Below are 18036 nucleotides of genomic sequence, written 5' to 3'. Positions count from 1 at the left end.
ATTTCTGATGGCCTTAAAAAAAAAAAAAAAAAGCTATGGGGATAATGGCTGAATAGCACCAAGAGATTGTGCAGGGTTTACAAGTGAACACTCTGGATTTGGGGGGAGCTGGATCAGTCTCAGCTATTTTGTGAATCTTTGCATTCTGTCCATCACCACTTTGACTATGCAGAGCAATCCCATTTGACCAGCTGTATGTGAAATAACCGAATCTACCATGGAAAAGCCAGTAGCAGCAAGTCTATCTGATGAAACCAGTGGAGCAGACTTATCAAGTGGGCATAATGCCAAAACCAGCACATAATGCATGAAGTAAATTATGTGTGGAAAGTATCAATGGTCAACTGTGAAAAACCAAGACAAATGACACTGAACACAACTCTGCGGGATGTTCTTAATACCCTTAGGTCCAGTTTTCTGCCATTTCCCCCAACAGTGGACTCAAGCATGAAAAATGATGGATGCAGGAGCTTTCTGTTTCATTTTGATCTATGTCTGCTCTTGTGATGTTTTTGAAAGGTATATTTTTAGGCATCTCAAAGGGGAAACAAGCAAGTAAATGCAAAAGGAAAAAAAATGGACCTTCAAAAACAGGGCAGGAAATCAAATCATTACTTTAACGTCAAATTTTGGCATCAAATGCTTTGGTCATACAATACTGTCTCTGTGGTTCTGGCTGTTTAGCACTAAACACCCAGTTATAAAAGGTAGGCTTGTTGTAGGTTTATTTTTTTTTTCCATTTAAGTTCTGACAAAACAGTTCACCATCTCCCTGCACAAATTTGAGAGAGAGAGAAAAAGAGAGCAAGAAAGAGAGAGGTGGCTTGCTTTTTTTTTTTTTGCTTGCTTTTTTCTCTTTAATAATAATATGGAGTAATCTATAAGTCTACAGGAACAAAGAAATCTAGGATGGCAGCTCAGCCTTGGAATGTACAGGTTTTGCAGCAAAGTTGTTGAAGAACCTTCCGTTGGCACAGATTGTTCTTTTTCACTAGCATACAGAAGCCTCCTTCCGCCCAGGACTCTTCCGTTGCTTTTCCAGGAAGTCAGCAAGAGAGAGGGGAAGTTGAGGACGAGAGCAGCATGATGGACACACACGGAAGAAGGTTGTGATTGGCCAGAGAGGCAGATTGAGGGGATTGGAAGAGATCATTCGGGAGCAGTCAACAGGAAGAAATTTGGTCCACCCGAAGTGATTTCAGTCAACAGCATTGTTTTCAAGGAGAGATATTGCAGTCCAATGGTAAATGTGATTGGTATCCATTTATGAAAGGAAAAAAAAAGATTAGAAAAAGAATAAATTAGAAATCAATAATAATATAGGCAAGGAATTTTTCTTTTCGGAGTTACCTAGAGCAGAGCGTACACAGTCATTTATACTATATTTCACTGAATCCAAGACACTGGATTTTAGATGCACCACTACTTTAAGTACTACCAAGAAAAAAATTCATATTAAGTGGTGACACAATAGCCTCTTATCAGAATATTAGTTTTATGCTTATTGAAAGTATTAGTTAAATTTATATAACATGCTGTTTTGTTTCTGGGCTTATGTAATAATTCTTCCTTTGAATATTGAGAAATAGTTTAACTTTTTCAAGCTATTATGAAGTGCAATTAAATGCAACACAAGTAGGAGTGATCATGTGCCTAACTCAGTTGACTAGACATATCTGTGACTAAGTCACAGGCGATGACAACTATGTCACATCAACCTGTGGATCAAAAGCAGTTGTAAGCTGCCATGAATTATAAGATGCATCTGATTCCAGAGCTGTTAAAATATATTAAAAAAGTATGTCTTAGAATCACTGAAATATGACAGTTGAAAGAAAATAAATAGCACATCCCTGAATGCAACTGCCACGTGATTTGAAAAGCCTGGTGAGCCATCAATGATCTCATTCTTTAACCGACCTGAAAATGGACTCATCACAAATCATGGTTCTTCATTTTCCACTTTTGCCTGCAATCCTGACACTCCACTTTTACCAAAGTGCCATTGGCATAAATTATCCCATGCTTACTGTGGTTTAGGGAAAGCCGTTAAAGCATCACAAACCTTGAAATGCCTGGTACCAAGTGCTATGGGTGAAAATTTCAAGTCATAGTGGATCTTTTGTGTCAATCACTTAAAAATCTTCCTTAGTTTTTCAGTTACTAACTTACAAAACTTCTGATCATATTCAGATATAGGGGAACCATCTTTTCAAGTAAGGGTAAGGAGCACTGGCTGGTAACTAAAAGGTGATACTTACATAGTACCTGGGGTGCCATCCCTCAATCTTCTCACCTCTATGTTGTGTGGTGAGAATTAGCCCTGGCCATGAAAAGTTTGAACACAGAGCCTGAGCAGGTCTGCCTGTCCCTGCCAGATCAATCATACATTAGAAAAGCTATGAAGATGCAAAGTCATCTGTGATGCTCTGTGGATATGAGACCATAAATAATGTTCCTATGCATGCCATTGCACGCTCAGATCTTTTTGATGTTTCAGATTCCTAACGGGAAGTTGTAGAATAACCATATGAGGTCGACAGCATTATCCTTCTCATTTTTTTTTTTTTTTTTTTGCGGTATGCGGGCCTCTCACTGTTGGGGCCTCTCCCGTTGCGGAACACAGGCTCCGGACGCGCAGGCTCAGCAGCCATGACTCACGGGCCAAGCCGCTCCGCGGCATGTGGGATCTTCCCAGACCGGGGCACGAACCCGTGTCCCCTGCATCGGCAGGCGGACGTTCAACCACTGCGCCATCAGGGAAGCCCTATCCTTCTCATTTTTACAGATGAGGGAAGTGAGGCCCAGAAAAGCTCATAACCTGCCCAAGGTCTGGAGGCTAGATATGAATGACAGTATTCTGACTCCTGAATCCACATTCTCCCAACCACAGCACTCTTCTGCCTCTTGTGAAATTTCCAGAAGAGGAACCATTCAAAAGAAGACAAAGATTAAACCCAGGGAAATGATGTTATCGGGGAAAACTGTTCCAAATGCATAGTTTTTTATTTTCCTAACAGTCCAAAGATGTTTAGAACAACGATGGTTCAAAACAATTTCTTTCTACATCATTGAGATGCACGTCTGCATAAAATTTAGGCACACATTTTAGGGCCCTCTCTGCATGAATTATATCGAGAGTCAAAGTTCACAAAAGGCTGGAGTTGGAATAATTTAAATTCATTCATTTTATAGATGAGGAAACTGAGGCTAGAAAAGTGATAGAACTTGGTATTTCCCAAATTGTCAGGGGGCATGGCGGCACATTAAAAATACCTGAGAAGATTCTAAAGCTATCAGTGCTCAAACTGTACCCCAAGACCAATTTAAATGAACCTTTGGGGAAGGTCTGGGGTCCTGGCATTTTGATTGAGAACCACTGGTGCAATGCAAAGAAAAATAGACCAACATTAACATTAGAACCAATCTGTAGTTGGTTCTGTCATTAGATAGATGCCTGTCTATCACACCTTAATGAAAGATTCAGATACCATTTGATTGTTATTTACATATCAAAATTATAAACAATCCAAATACGAGGAGAGTGGCAATAAACTGTGGCATCTCCACATGATAGAATATTAAGCTGTTATTAAAAATGAAGTTTCTGAAGACTTCGTGAAAACATAGGATAATGTTTATCTAATGCTTAGTGCAGAAAGCAAGATACAAAACTCCATGTAGAGGGTATTTTAAAAATCTGATGAAAAGTACATATGCCAAAAGACTGGAAAAAATACAGTAGGTAGCCTTTTCTAGTTAGTGTTTGATGTATGATTCCAACTATATGACATTCTGGAAAAGGCCAATCTATGAAGACAGTAAAAAAATCAGTGGTTTCCAGGGGTTGGGCAGGGGGAGGGAAGGAGGGACGAACAGGCAGAGCACAGAGGATTTTCAGGGCAGTGAAGGTGTTCTGTATGATAGTACAGTGGTGGATACTTATCTTTATACATTTGTCCAAACTCACAGAACACCAAGAGTGGACCCTAATGTAAACTATAGACTTCGGTGATAATGATGTGTCAATGTAGGTATCCATATCATTCTGGTGAGGGACACGGATAATGGGAGTATGTGTGTGTGTTTGTGTATGTGCGTAGGGTAGTCAGGGGCTATATGAGAACTCTCTGCATTTTCTGCTCAATTTTGCTGTGAACCCAAAACTCTAAAGTTGTAAAGAACCAAGTTTACTACGTAAAAAAAAAATTGACTAGTGCCAACTTGGTTAGTGGATGCTTTAGTTCTTCCTGCAATTAAAACAACCAAAAAACCAAACCCATTGAGGGTAGGAGTTCGAGATGAATGAACGCCAACAAGATATTGGGTGTGTCCTATCTGGGGCACGCTTGATAGTTTCTTTTTCAAGTGGAAATATATTAGACCTTAACGTAGAAAGATCACACTTTGCTCAGAAGATCAAAACGAGCAGTTGTACTCACCGTCCTTGCAGATGGCTCCCAGTTGACACATTCCTAAGTCTAAGAGATACCCACTGGGGCAGCTCGTACAGTTCTTGAACCCTGGACCGTTGCATGTCAAACAGCTGGTGTCACATCTAAGGGGAGAATGTACAATTTATCATCCTTTTGCACGTCAGGCACAGAAGAAGATGTGTTTGCTACCAACCTCTTAATGTCTTAAACTTAATCTTCTCCCTTTGAAAATGCCACAAAAATCTTTTCTTACAATAACTGCTAGGTTTGACAACATTAAAGAAAGCCTAGCAGGTAGACTATGATTTTATTTTATTTTTATTTATTTATTTATTTATTTATTTTTGTGGTACGCGGGCCTCTCACTGTTGTGGCCTCTCCCGTTGTGGAGCACAGGCTCAGTGGCCATGGCTCATGGGCCCAGCCGCTCCACGGCATGTGGGATCTTCCCGGACCAGAGCACGAACCCACGTCCCCTGCATCGGCAGGCGGACTCTCAACCACTGTGCCACCAGGGAAGCCCTAGACTATGATTTTATAGGGGAGAGAGCATGCACTTGAAACAGAAATATTACTTTAGAGGTTTTAAAGTTCTTCCGAGGTGCAAAAAAAAAAAAAAAAAAAAAGTCAGTTGGGTTAAAGGTTCAGCACAGTGTCCACAGGTAAATGTTTGAACCTTATTTTTCATTAATAATTCTGTTTCATATTATTTATGAAGGCAGTCAAATAAGGAACCCGGTAGCCAAACACTAGGGCTTAAGGGGTGGATCCACTTACTTTTTGCAGGATTTGTATCCATTTTCTGAAGAGTGGTCGAAGTAATGGCTGATACTACAGCTCTGCACGCACCTCCCATCCTCCATGAAGTAGCCCTCTGTGCAGTTAATACACCCACCAGCACCTGCTCCTTAAAAGCAAGACAGATGCCAAAGACAGAAACAAAACCTCAGAAGAGGTTGCATGATGGGCTGCTTCTTGCATAGTTGGTTAAAATGGCATTAATAGGTTGTAATTTTAATAATTATGACATTTGTGCTTTTCCTTATGTTCTTTGGAAAAAATAATGCTCCAGTTTTACCTTCAACCCATTTGCCAAAAACATCAAATCTCTTTGGAAAGCAAAGGAGGTATCACTGGGAAATTTAAGTTTTCAATGAGCATGGGCTACTGATGACTGACTTCTGAGAATACATGCATGGTTATCAGAAGAGACCCATGCTTCTCCAGCATTTATTTTAAAAATACCAGATGGGTTTGCAGGAGTGATGGATAAAGACAGGTAAACAAAAGCCAAACCAGAGCCAGAAGAATAAACAAGAGGACTGGGAGAGAAGGTACCAGCACAGGTGGCGCAGAAGCGGTGGCAGGGTTGGCAGTCTTGGCCGTTGAAGTACCGTCCATCCTCACAGGCAACAGCACACCGGGATCCCTGCAGGCTGAAGACACAGACAGAGACTGCTGTGATCAGGCAAAGAAGTCATGACTCCCCAATGCCATATGTAACAAATATAGTTCCCCCCCAGAGACCAGTGGCTTTGGCAAAGCTTCGAAGCATAGGAAATAGCCCCTGTAGTCTTTATTTTTCCTCATCCCAATGCCTATAATGCTTCTCTGTGCCTAAAATTATGTCTGTAGCTGCAAGCTTTGGGGACATTCCTCTTAATTATTAGACTGGCTGACACATTTCTTCTTAACATTTTACAACATGGAGGTTTTAAAAAGTATTTCATTGACTCAAACAATCACCTTAGCTAACAATATGCCTACCAATTCCCTGATATCCAGACCTCCTAGACCTACTATGCCAGCGGTCCCCAACCTTTTTGGCACCAGGGACCAGTTTCGTGGAAGGCAATTTTTCCATGAGATGGAGGAGGGGGGCAGTAATGCGAGCAATGGGGAGCGGCAGATGAAGCTTTGCTCGTTTGCCTGCCGCTCACCTCCTGCTGTGCGGCCCAGTTCCTAACAGGAACTGTGGTCTGCAGCCCGGGGGTTGGGGACCCCTGTACTACACAATAAACTTAAAAGTAGTTTTGTAACTATAAATGTAGTAGGAACACATGGTAAAATGAATTACAGCTGAATAAAAGCGCACAACTATCCTTGCCCAACCCCCAGCTCAAACTCCCAGGAATAGCCTTTTTTTGATTTTAAGTGTTTCTGATTTTAGTTCTTCTATTGGTTCCTGTCAAAACAACAGAATTCTAATATACTTTTGCCTTTATTGCTTGATTTATTAATTTTAAACTCTAATGAAAAATTTGGCAAAATTATCTACTTATACTACTGCTTCTCCAAACATCTCGATTTTCCTTAGTTATACTATTATTTAGTCTTTTTAGGTGTTATCTGTGTCATATTTTCTCTAAATAGCACTCTTAGGCATTACCTAATGAGTTGCTAGAATGTCAAATGAGGAATGTGTATTTTTTTCTTCTAATTTTTATCAGCTATGAGCTTTTTCATAGTCTACAGACTGATGCTTAAAATTAAAAACAGGGCTTCCCTGGTGGCGCAGTGGTTGAGAGTCCGCCTGCCGATGCAGGGGACACGGGTTCGTGCCCCGGTCTGGGAAGATCCCACATGCCGCGGAGCGGCTGGGCCCGTGAGCCATGGCCGCTGAACCTGTGTGTCCGGAGCCTGTGCTCCGCAACGGGAGAGGCCACAACAGTGAGAGGCCTGTGTACCGCAAAAAAAAAAAAAAAAAAAAAAAGCATAAAATTTACAACATTTGATATACAAATTTTACTCATGGAATAACTCAATAGTGAGACTGTTACCATAATCCTACGTCACCCAGTAGACAATACTAGAAAATGGGTATCTAAGCAACAGGGTCAAATGCTTTCTATTTTCTTATAAAAAATATATTTCTCTATATTGTTCCAATTCACATCTTACTTGACTGTGTTTTGAATATGGATCATACTATTAAAAAGTAACATTTATTTTTCCCTATGCTCTTTAAAGAAATTTGGAAAGGCCAAAAACCAAAGTAGTTGAAAAAGAATCCCGAACAGTCCTGTTCACATTTTAATCCATTTCCTTCTAGTATTTTATGCATAGATAATTTTGTTTGTTTTTAGCCAGTATTTAAAATTTTACAGGTCTCTTGAGGCCAAATGGCCAATCCTAGAAGCCCCTAAGGAAAACGCAGGGAGCCTCAAGGAGACAGAAACTGTATTTCATTCATAGATCTTCTACTGGCCAGAGAGCTGTCATTTAAAAAGCCAGTAAAAGAAAATCCCTTTCCTTTTTGTAGAGCTGTAAAAAGGCGACAGTGCATCAAATGAATCCTTTTGTGGGAGGAAACAGGACTACCAAAAAACTTATCAAACTTTTAAAAAAGCTGCCTCGTTTTTCTAATAAAGGACATTACTTCTGAGGTTGGCACTTATTCAGCAGGAGACAGAGGCTGCACTGTGTGAGGAGGGAATGCACTAAGTGGGACGTGCAGCAGAGCAGTCTCTGTGAACCATGATGCTTTCTGCTGGTTCCAAAATACAGGGGTGGCAAGGCTAACGAACCTGGTACCGTGAACTCCTGGGTTCTTTCTGGGATAAGCCAGCCAGGTTAGACCTGTGCCGTCCCACACGCTCTAGCACCCATGGTTCGGGAGCACTTGAAATTTGGCTAGTGTGGCCAAGGAACAGAATTTAACATTTTATTTTATTTTTGTTAATTTCATTCTAAAATTTTACAAATTGGCACTTGATTCGGTTATTGGCAAACTGTTGAGTAAGTGTGGAGCAACTTGGCTATATAAAGATCTACTTCAACTAAATTTTGTAAAATCTAAATACAGATCAAGTATTTCTCATAAAAAATTATTGTCTGAATTGAGATGTGCTTTAGGGGTGAAATACATATCAGATTTCGAAGGCTAGGTACTACAAACAAAGAAAATATAAAAGATCTCACTAATTATCTTTTATATTGTCTTACACTGATTACATGTTGAAATATTTTGGATATATTTGATTAAATATTTTATTAAAATAAATTTCACCCGTATCTTTTTACTCCTTTTAATGTGGCTACTGACATATTTAAAATAACATATGGTTCTCATACTTCTGTTGGAGAGCACTGGTTAACTTACTCTATCAAATGTTCCCTAAGAAATATAGAGAATAATCTTAATCTTTGATTTCTCATGGACCAATTCAGTATCAGATATTGGAATAAGTGCTTTGTAAATGTTAACAGTTAATCCTTATTATAATCCAGCAACATCGGGCTTATTATCGCTTTTTTTTTTTTTTTTTTTTTGTGGTACACGGGCCTCTCACTGTTGTGGCCTCTCCCGTTGCGGAGCACAGGCTTGGGATGCGCAGGCTCAGCGGCCATGGCTCACGGGCCCAGCCGCTCCGCGGCATGTGGGATCTTCCCGGACCAGGGCATGAACCCGTGTCCCCTGCATCGGCAGGCGGACTCTCGACCACTGCGCCACCAGGGAAGCCCTATCACCATTTGTTTTTTTGCGGTACGCGGGCTTCTCACTGTTGTGGCCTCTCCCGTTGCGGAGCACAGGCTCCGGACGCGCAGGCTCAGAGGCCATGGCTCATGGGCCCAGCCGCTCCGCGGTATGTGGGATCTTCCCGGACTGGAGCACGAACCCGTGTCCCCTGCATCGGCAAGCGGACTCTCAACCACTGCGCCACCAGGGAAGCCCCCCTATCACCATTTTATAGATGAGAAAACCGGAGCTCAAGAGGGGCAAAGTGACTTGGCCAAAATCACACAGCTGATAAATGGCAGAGAAAGATTTGATCTCACATTTATCTTCCTTCTTTTCATTATGCCAATCTGCTCCTTCTACAAAAAGCAGTAGGAGGCCGACCAGACTGATATTTAACAAAACTGAAGTCCTGAGGTAAAAGGTGCTAAGCAAACTGACACTGAATGCATTTATGGGGAAAAAAAGAAAGCCATGGATAATCAATTAATCTAAATAAAAATGATGTTCCACTATTAATTAATGCAAAGAATTACCTGCCTAAAAACTGCCTGGATCCTGCATATTTCACCTCTGGTCAAAGGTGAAAATAGAGGTACTGTTGATTCTTGAAAGGGAAGCAATGGAGCACAATTCTAGCTCTATGTAATAAACCCAGAGTCCAACTCCTCACTCAGTGTGGGATGATCTGACCTTCTCTAAGGATATCAAGAGAATACCTAGTTCATTTGAGCTGCATGTTATTCTCTCAAAGAATCTATCAACTATCTGGCTTTAGCAATGTGCAAGTCTCATCCATTCAAGGAAAATATACCTTGGTATTAAATCTATGTGCATACCATAGCATAATGGAATCAGCCTGAGGTGCTGAAGATAAGAGAATGATTGGCTATACGGAGAGAAATAATAAAGATAAGGGAATAGTTTCGACCATCAGAGGAATGAATCATGGGGATTAAATATAATTCATTGGTGTTACCTACACAGTAATCCTTGACTGATGTACTACCGGTCAAAAAGCCTGAAGCAGGCCTCTCAAATGGCCATTTATTTACTTGTATTTGAGCCATCTTTTCTAAAGGGAATTTTATTTGGTTTATAAACCTTCCTTAGCCAAGATGGTATCCATTTTTTCACGTAAAATGGTAGAGATAATGCAAATAGCAATCAAGTGTTTGAATGGGAGTCAAACCAAGGGTGACTTATAAAAGGGTTATCTATTTACTTTTTTTTTTTTTTTAATTTATACTGAGAAGTCCTTGGGCTGTGTTACTTGATGAAATCCTTCACTCTCTTACCTTGACCCCTCCCTACATTCTGTACAGTTGTCGGATTCAGTACATGTCTTGCAGTTTTCACTGCATTTCCGGCAAAGATTTTTCTCTGTTAAAAAAGAAAAAGTTACAGGTTATAAATCAATTTTAGTCATCTGGATTCCATCAAAGCATATGTTCTGATGTTTGCTAATGTATGCTATAGTACACATGGCCTTGAGTAGGAAACTGTAGGAAAAGCCCCAGACTCAGCATTTGCTACCACTTCTCAGCAAACCAAATACAGGTAGGAACTATATAGCATGGGGTAACACCTTAGTGATATCTACCATTTTATAGACAAGAGAACTACAGCCCACTTAATTCTTAAATAGTTTATTGGTTTTTTTCTTCTTCCCATTCTCTTTCCCAAGCAGGGTTTCCTAACTTCCTACAATGAAAATCTCACTCATGAAGCTGGGGCAATGTCACTAGCAAGTGTTGAGAAGCAACACTAGCAGCTGAGGGATGGAATGGTAGACCCCGTGCTCACAGCTTTAAGGACTACTTGGACGAACTACACTAGAAAAGAGAACTTGCTTTTAAGATTGCAAGGTAAGGGTTGGTTATTTCTTGGGTTGTTTAGTGTCTTAAACTTTATAGCAGCTGGAGACTTGATACCTTTGATGCAAGTGGATTCAAACCTCATGTGTATGTAGACTTGAATGAAGCTTTGTCTATAGGCTTCTCTATCTGCTCTTTATTTAGCTGGTGTTCTTCAGGGTTCCACAGAGAAGCACTGCTTTAATGGATCCCTCTAAGAACCTCCTGGAAGTCCATTTCCTTTCTCAATTCTGAGCCCCTTGGCCTGAAATATGAAGTCCTTTACAATCTATGATCTCCCCCTCATAGTGTCATTGAGACTACTGGACATGGCATAGGCTCTGAAGCCAGAGGACCTAGATTTGTGTTATGCTTTTAGCATTTCCAGTGGGCAAGTTCACAGTCTCTGTTCTCCCATTTGTTAACTAAATATTACAATAATGCCTACCTCTCAGCTTGTCTTGAGGAGTTAATGACATTATTCAAGGGAACTGTAAATATGTTGGCAGTAATTACTGCTAGTCACGATCATACATAACCACTATGTTATATGTAAATGGATTCATTAAAGGAGGAAATTAAAACAAAAGGCAATTCATAGAAGGAGACAGATACACAGACCACTTGTATCAGCAAAGTAATTGTTTAAATAGCCTTCTTTAATTATCTACCTTCCAGGCTCTGGCAAAAGAACTGGTTCTCTCAATTATTTTTATCCTATCATATACCATCTAGAACCAAATTCCTTTTCCAAGGCTCAGCCTTCTTGAAAGAATTTTGAATTTTTTCTTCAGGGAATCCTACTTATTTCTGATCCCTTTTCTAAAAATTTTTATTGAAGTATAGTTGATTTACAATGTTGTGTTAATTACTGCTGTATAGCAAAGTGATTCAGTTATACATATATACACATTCTTTTTTATATATTCTTTTCCAATACACATTCTTTTTTATATATTCTTTTCCATATGGTTTATCATAGGATATTGAATATAGTTCCCTGTGCTATACAGTAGGACCTTGTTGTTTATCCATTCTATGTAGAAAAGCTTAAATCTGCTAACCCCAACCTCCCACTCCATCACTCCCCCTTGGCAAGCACCAGTCTGTTCTCTATGTTCCCGATTTCTGTTTCTGTTTCATAGATAGGTTCAGGTTCATTTGTGTCTTATTTTAGATTCCACATATAAGTGATATCATATGGTATTTGTCTTTCTCTTTCTGACTTACTTCAGTTAGCATGATGTTCTCTGCTTGCATCCATGTTGCTGCAAATGGCATTATTCTTTTTTATGGCTCTGAGTAGTATTCCATTATATGTGTGTGTGTGTGTGTGTGTGTGTATGTATATATATACACACACACACATCTTCTTGATCCATTCATCTATTTATGAACATTATGTCTTCTTGGCTATTGTGAATAGGGCTGCTATGAACATAGGGGTGCCTGTATCTTTTTGAATTATAGTTTTGTCTGGATATGTGCACAGGAGTGAGACTGCTGGATCATATAGTTGTTTTATTTTCAGTTTTCCGACAAACCACCATACTGTCTTCCACAGTGGCTGCACCAACTTATATTCCCATTAACAGTGTAAGAGGGTTCTCTTTTCTCCACACCCTCTCCAGCATTTGTTATTTGTAGACTTTTTTAATGATGGCCATTCTGATCGATGTGAGGTGGTACCTCATTGTAGTTTTGATTTGCATTTCTCTAGTAACTAGCAATGGTTGAGCATCTTTTCATTTTCCTATTGGCCATCTGTATGTCTTCCTTGGAGAAATGTCTATTTAGGTCTTCTGCACATTTTTCGATTGGGTTATCTGTTTTTCTTGTTGTTGCGTTATATAAGCTGTTCTTATATTTTGGAAATTAAGCCCTTGTCTGTTGCATGATTTGCAAATATTTTTTCTCATTCTGTACGTCGTCTTTTCATTTTGCTTATGGTTTCCTTTGCTGTGCAAAAGGTTGTAAGTTTGATAGGTCTCATTTGTTTATTTTTGTTTGTATTTCTACTGCCTTGAGACTGACCAAAGAAAACAGTGATATGATTTATGTTAGAGAATGTTTTGCTTATGATGTCTTCTAGGAGTTTTATGGTGTCACGTCTTATGTTTAAGTTTTTAAGCCATTTTGAGTATCTTTGTGTGTGGTGTGAGAGTGTGTTCTAACTTCATTGATTTACATGCAGCTGTCTAACACTCCCAACACCACTTACTAAAGAGACCACCTTTTTCCCATTGTATATTTGTGTCTCCTTTGTCGAAGATTAATTTACTGTAGATGTGTGGCTTTATTTCTGGGCTCTCTATTCTGTTCCATTGATCCATATGTCTGTTTTGTGCCAATATCATGCTGTTTTGATTACTGTAGCTTTGTAGTATTGTCTGAAGTCTGGGAGGGTTATGACTCCTGCTTTGTTCTTTTCTTCAGGATTGCTTTGGCAATTCTGGGTCTTTTATGGTTTCTTATGAATTTTAGGATTATTTGTTTTAGTTCTGTGAAAAAATTCATGGGTAATTTGATAGGGATCACATTAAATCTGTAGATTGCTTTGGGTAGTATGGCCATTTTAACAATACTAATTCTTCCAATCCAAGAGCATGGAATATCTTTACATTTCTTTGAATCACCTTCACTTTCCTTTATTACATGTTTTATAGTTCTCAGCATATGTCTTTCACCTCCTTGGTCAGGTTTATTCCTAAGACTTTTATTTTTGGGGGTGCCATTTTGAAAGGTATTGTTTTTTTACACTCCCCTTCTGATATTCATTGTTGGTGTAAAGAAATGCAACTGGTTTCTGTATGTTAATTTTGTATCCTGCTACCTTGCTGAATTCGTTTATCAGTTCTAGTAGTTTTTTGTGGAGTCTTTAGGGCTTTCTATATATGTAATCATGTCATCAGCATATAATGACAACTTTACCTCTTCCCTTCCAATTTGAATTACTTTTATTTCTTTTTCTTGTATGATTGCTGTGGCTAGGACTTCCAGTACTATGCTGAATAGAAGAGGTGAGAGTGGGCATCTGTGTCCTTCTCCAGATTTTAGCGGGGAGGCTTTCAGCTTTTCAAAACTGAGTATTATCTTGGCTTTGGGTTTGTCATAAATACCTTTTATTATATTCCCCCCCCCTTAAAATTTTTATTTTATATTGGAGTATAGTTGATTAACAATGTTGTGTTAGTCTCCGGTGTACAGCAAAGTGATTCAGTTATACATATACATGTATCTATTCTTTTTCAAATTCTTTTCCCATTTAGGTTATTACAGAATATTGAGCAGAGTTCCCTGTGCTGTACGGTAGGTCTTTGCTGGTTATCTATCTTAAATATAGCACTGTGTGCATGTCAATCCCAAACTCACACTCTATCCCTCCCCCTGCCCACCCTTCCCCCGGTAACCATAAGTTCGTTCTCTAAGTCTGTGAGTCTGTTTCTGTTCTGTAAAAAGGTTCATTTGTATCATTTTTTTTTAAAGATTCTGCATGTAAGTGATATCATATGATATTTGTCTTTCTCTGTCTGACTTACTTCACTCAGTATGACAATCTCCAGGTCCATCCATGTTGCTGAAAATGGCATTATTTCATTCTTTTTTATGGCTGAATAATATTCTACTGTATGTATGTACCACATCTTCTTTATCCATTCATCTGTTGACGGACATTTAGGTTGCATCCATGTCTTGGCTATTGTAAATAGTGCTGCAGTGAACATTGGGGTGCATGTATCTTTTCCAAGTATGGTTTTCTCGGTATATATGCAGGAGTGGGATTGCTGTATCATATGGTAGCTCTATTTCTAGTTTCTTAAGGAACTTCCATACTGTTCTCCATAGTGGCTGTACCAAGTTACATTCCTACCAACAGTGCAGGAGGGTTCCCTTTTCTCCACACCCTCTCTCCAGCATTTATTGTTTGTAGACTTTTTGATGATGGCCATTCTGACGGGTGTGGGGTGATATCTCATGGTGGTTTTGATTTGCATTTTTCTAATTACTAATGATGTTGAGCATCTTTTCATGTGCCTCTTGGCCATCTGTATGTCTTCTTTGGAGAAATGTCTATTTAGGTCTTCTGCCCATTTTTTGATTGGGTTGTTTGTTTTTCTGATATTGAGCTCCATGAACTGTAAATTTTGGAGACCATTCCCTTATTGGTCACATCATTTACAGATATTTCTCCCATTCTATGGGTTGTCTTTTCATTTTGTTTACGGTTTCCTTTGCTGCACAAAAGCTTTTGAGTTTAATTAGGTCCAATTTGTTTGTGTTTGTTTTTATTTCTGTTACTCTAGGAGATGGATCCAAAAAGATCTTGCTGAGACTTATGTCAAAGAGTGTTCCGCCTTTGTTTTCCTCTAAGTGTTTTATAGTGTCTGGCCTTACATTCAGGTCTTTAGTCCATTTGGAGTTTATTTTCGTGTACGGTGTTAGCAAGTGTTCTAATTTCATTCTTTTACATGTAGCTGTCCAGTTTTCCCAGCACCACTTATTGAAAAGACTGTCTTTTCTCCGTTGTATATTCTTGCCTCCTTTGTCAAAGATAAGGTGACCATAGGTGCATGGGTTTATCTCTGGGCTTTCTATCCTGTTCCATTGGTCTATATTTCTGTTTTTGTGCCAGTACCATACTGTCTTGATTACTGTAGCCTTGCTGTAGTCTGAAGTCAGAAATTCTGATTCCTCCTGCTCCGTTTTTCTTTCACAAGATTGCTTTGGCTATTTGGGGTCTTTTGTGTTTCAATACAAACTGTAAAATTTTCTGTTCTAGTTCTGTGATAAATGCTATTGATAATTTGATAGGGATTGCATTGAATCTGTAGATTGCCTTGGGTAGTGTAGTCATTTTGCCAATATTGATTCTTCCAATCCAAGAACATGGTATATCTTTCCATCTGTTTGTGTCATCTTCGATTTCTTTCATCAGTGTCTTATAGTTTTCTGAGTACAGGTCTTTTGCCTCCTTAGGTAGTTTTATTCCTAAATATTTTATTCTTTTTGATGTGATGGTAAGTGGGATTGTTCCTTTATTTTTCTTATCTTTCATTGTTAGTGTGTAGAAATGCAACAGATTTCTGTGTATTAATTTTGTATCCTGCAACTTTACCGAATTCACTGATGAGCTCTAGTAGTTTTCTGGTAGCATCTTTAGGATTTTCTAGGTATGGTATCATGTCATCTGCAAACAGTGACAGTTTTACTTCTCCAATTTGGATTCCTTTTATTTATTTTTTTCTTCTATGATTGCCATGGCTAGGACTTCCAAAACTGGGTTGAATAAAAGTGGTGAGAGTGTTCATCCTTGAATTGTTCCTGATTTTAGAGGAAATGCTTTCAGGTTTTCACCATTGAGTATGATGTTAGCTGTACGTTTGTCATACATGGGCTTTATTACGTTGAGGTAGGTTCCCTTTGTGCCTACTCTCTGGAGAGTTTTTATCAGAAATGGGTGTTGAATTTTGTCAAAAGCCTTTTCTGCATCTACTGAGATGATCTTGTGTTTTTTGTCTTTTCTTTTGTTTATGTGGTGCATCACATTGATTTGTGTATGTTGAACTATCCTTGTGAACTTGGGATGAATCCCACTTGGTCATGGTGTATGATCTTTTTTATGTGTTACTGGATTTGTTTTGCTAATATTTTGTTGAAAATTTTTGCATCTATATTAATCAAAGATATCGGCCTGTAATTTTCTTTTTTGGCTGTGACTTTGTCTTTTATTGGTATCATGGTAATGATGACTTCATAGAATATCTCTGGGAGTGTTCCCTCCTCTTCAGTTTTTTTGGAAGAGTTTGAGAAGGATCCGTATTGAATTCTTCTTTGTATGTCTGGTAGAATTCAGCTGTGAAGCCATCTGTCCTGGACTTTTGTTTGTAGGCAGTTTTTAGATTACAGATTCTATTGTACTTCTGGTGATCAGTCTGTTTAAATTATCTACTTCTTGATTCAATTTTGGTGAGCTCTGTGTTTCTAGAAAGTTGTCCATTTCTTCTAGGTTGTAGAACTTGTTGGCATACAATTGTTCATAGTATTGCCTTATGATTTTTTGTATTTTTGCAACATCAGTTGTTGTGTTTCGTTTTTCATTTCTTATTTTGTTTATTTGGGTTCTCTCTCTTTTGTCCTTCATGAGCCTGGCCAGAAGTTTGTCAGTCTTTTTTTTTTTTTTTTTTTGCAGTACGCGGGCCTCTCACTGCTGTGGCCTCTCCCGCTGCAGAGCACAGGCTCTAGACACGCAGGCTCAGCGGCCATGGCTCACGGGCCCAGCCGCTCCGCAGCATGTGGGATCCTCCCGGACCGGGACACGAACCCGTGTCCCCTGCATCGGCAGGCGGACCCCCAACCACTGCGCCACCAGGGAAGCCCTGTCAGTCTTGTTTATCCTTTCAAAGAACCAGCTCTTGGTTTTATTGATTTTTTCTATTATTTTTTAATTTCTATTTTATTTATTTCCTCTCTGATCTTTGTTATTTACTTCCTTCTGCTGACTTTAGGTTTTATTTGTTCTTCTTTTCCTGATTCTTTTAAGTGGTAGGTTAGGTTGTTTATTTGAGATTTTTCTTGTTTTTTGAGGAAGGTCTGTGTCATTATGAATTTTAAGAACTGCTTTTGTTGCATCCCATAGATTTTGTATGGTTGTTTTTATTGTCATTTGTTTCAAGGTATTTTAAAATTTCCTCTTTGATTTCATTGTTGACTCATTAGTTGTTTTTTTTTTAATTATTTATTTTTGGCTGCGTTGGGTCTTCATTACTGCATGTGGGCTTTCTCTAGTTGCTGCGAGTGGAGGCTACTCTTCATTGCAGTGTGCAGGCTTCTCACTGCGGTGGTTTCTCTTGTTGTGGAGCCCAGGCTCTAGGCGTGCAGGCTTTAGTAGGTGTAGCACACTTGCTCAGTAGTTGTGGCTCACAGGTTCTAGAGCGCAGGCTCAGTAGTTGTGGTGTATGGGCTCAGTTGCTCTGCAGCATGTCGGATCTTCCTGGACCAGGGCTCAAACCCATGTCCCCTGCATTGGCAGGCGGATTCTTAACCACTGCGCCACCAGGGAAGTCCCGACCCATTAGCATGTTGTTTAGTCTCTATTTCATCATTTTTCTCTAATTTCTTTTCCTGTGGTTAATTTCATGCCATTGTGGTCAGAAAAGATGCTTGAGATAATTTCTATACTGTTAAATTTGTTGAGGCTTGTTTTGTGCCCTAGGATGTAGTCAATCCTAGAGAATGTTCTATGTGTACTTGAAAATAATGTGTATTCTGGTTTTTTTGAATGTAA

At 39.2% G+C, this 18036-nt stretch overlaps 1 protein-coding gene across 1 annotated transcript in view; it reads right to left on the bottom strand.

The window, feature by feature from the left end:
* Nucleotides 1-752: 752 nt before the first annotated feature.
* Nucleotides 753-18036, bottom strand: part of PCSK5 (proprotein convertase subtilisin/kexin type 5) — a gene marked incomplete at its 5' end in the record, with an annotated part of 318876 nt that continues 301592 nt past the window's right edge. Inside the window, 5 exons of the mRNA XM_079705774.1 lie at nucleotides 753-1033; nucleotides 4443-4558; nucleotides 5214-5343; nucleotides 5775-5872; nucleotides 10194-10278. Of these exons, the coding sequence (XP_079561900.1) occupies nucleotides 918-1033; nucleotides 4443-4558; nucleotides 5214-5343; nucleotides 5775-5872; nucleotides 10194-10278 (545 nt within the window). The 3' untranslated portion in view covers nucleotides 753-917. The remainder of the gene's footprint in view (nucleotides 1034-4442; nucleotides 4559-5213; nucleotides 5344-5774; nucleotides 5873-10193; nucleotides 10279-18036) is intronic.

The sequence above is a fragment of the Hyperoodon ampullatus genome (genome assembly GCF_949752795.1).
Source record: "Hyperoodon ampullatus genome assembly, chromosome: 6".
In the NCBI taxonomy this organism is placed as follows: domain Eukaryota; kingdom Metazoa; phylum Chordata; class Mammalia; order Artiodactyla; family Ziphiidae; genus Hyperoodon; species Hyperoodon ampullatus.
Note: the sequence above shows the minus strand (reverse complement) of the source record. Positions and strands in the feature narration are given on the sequence as shown.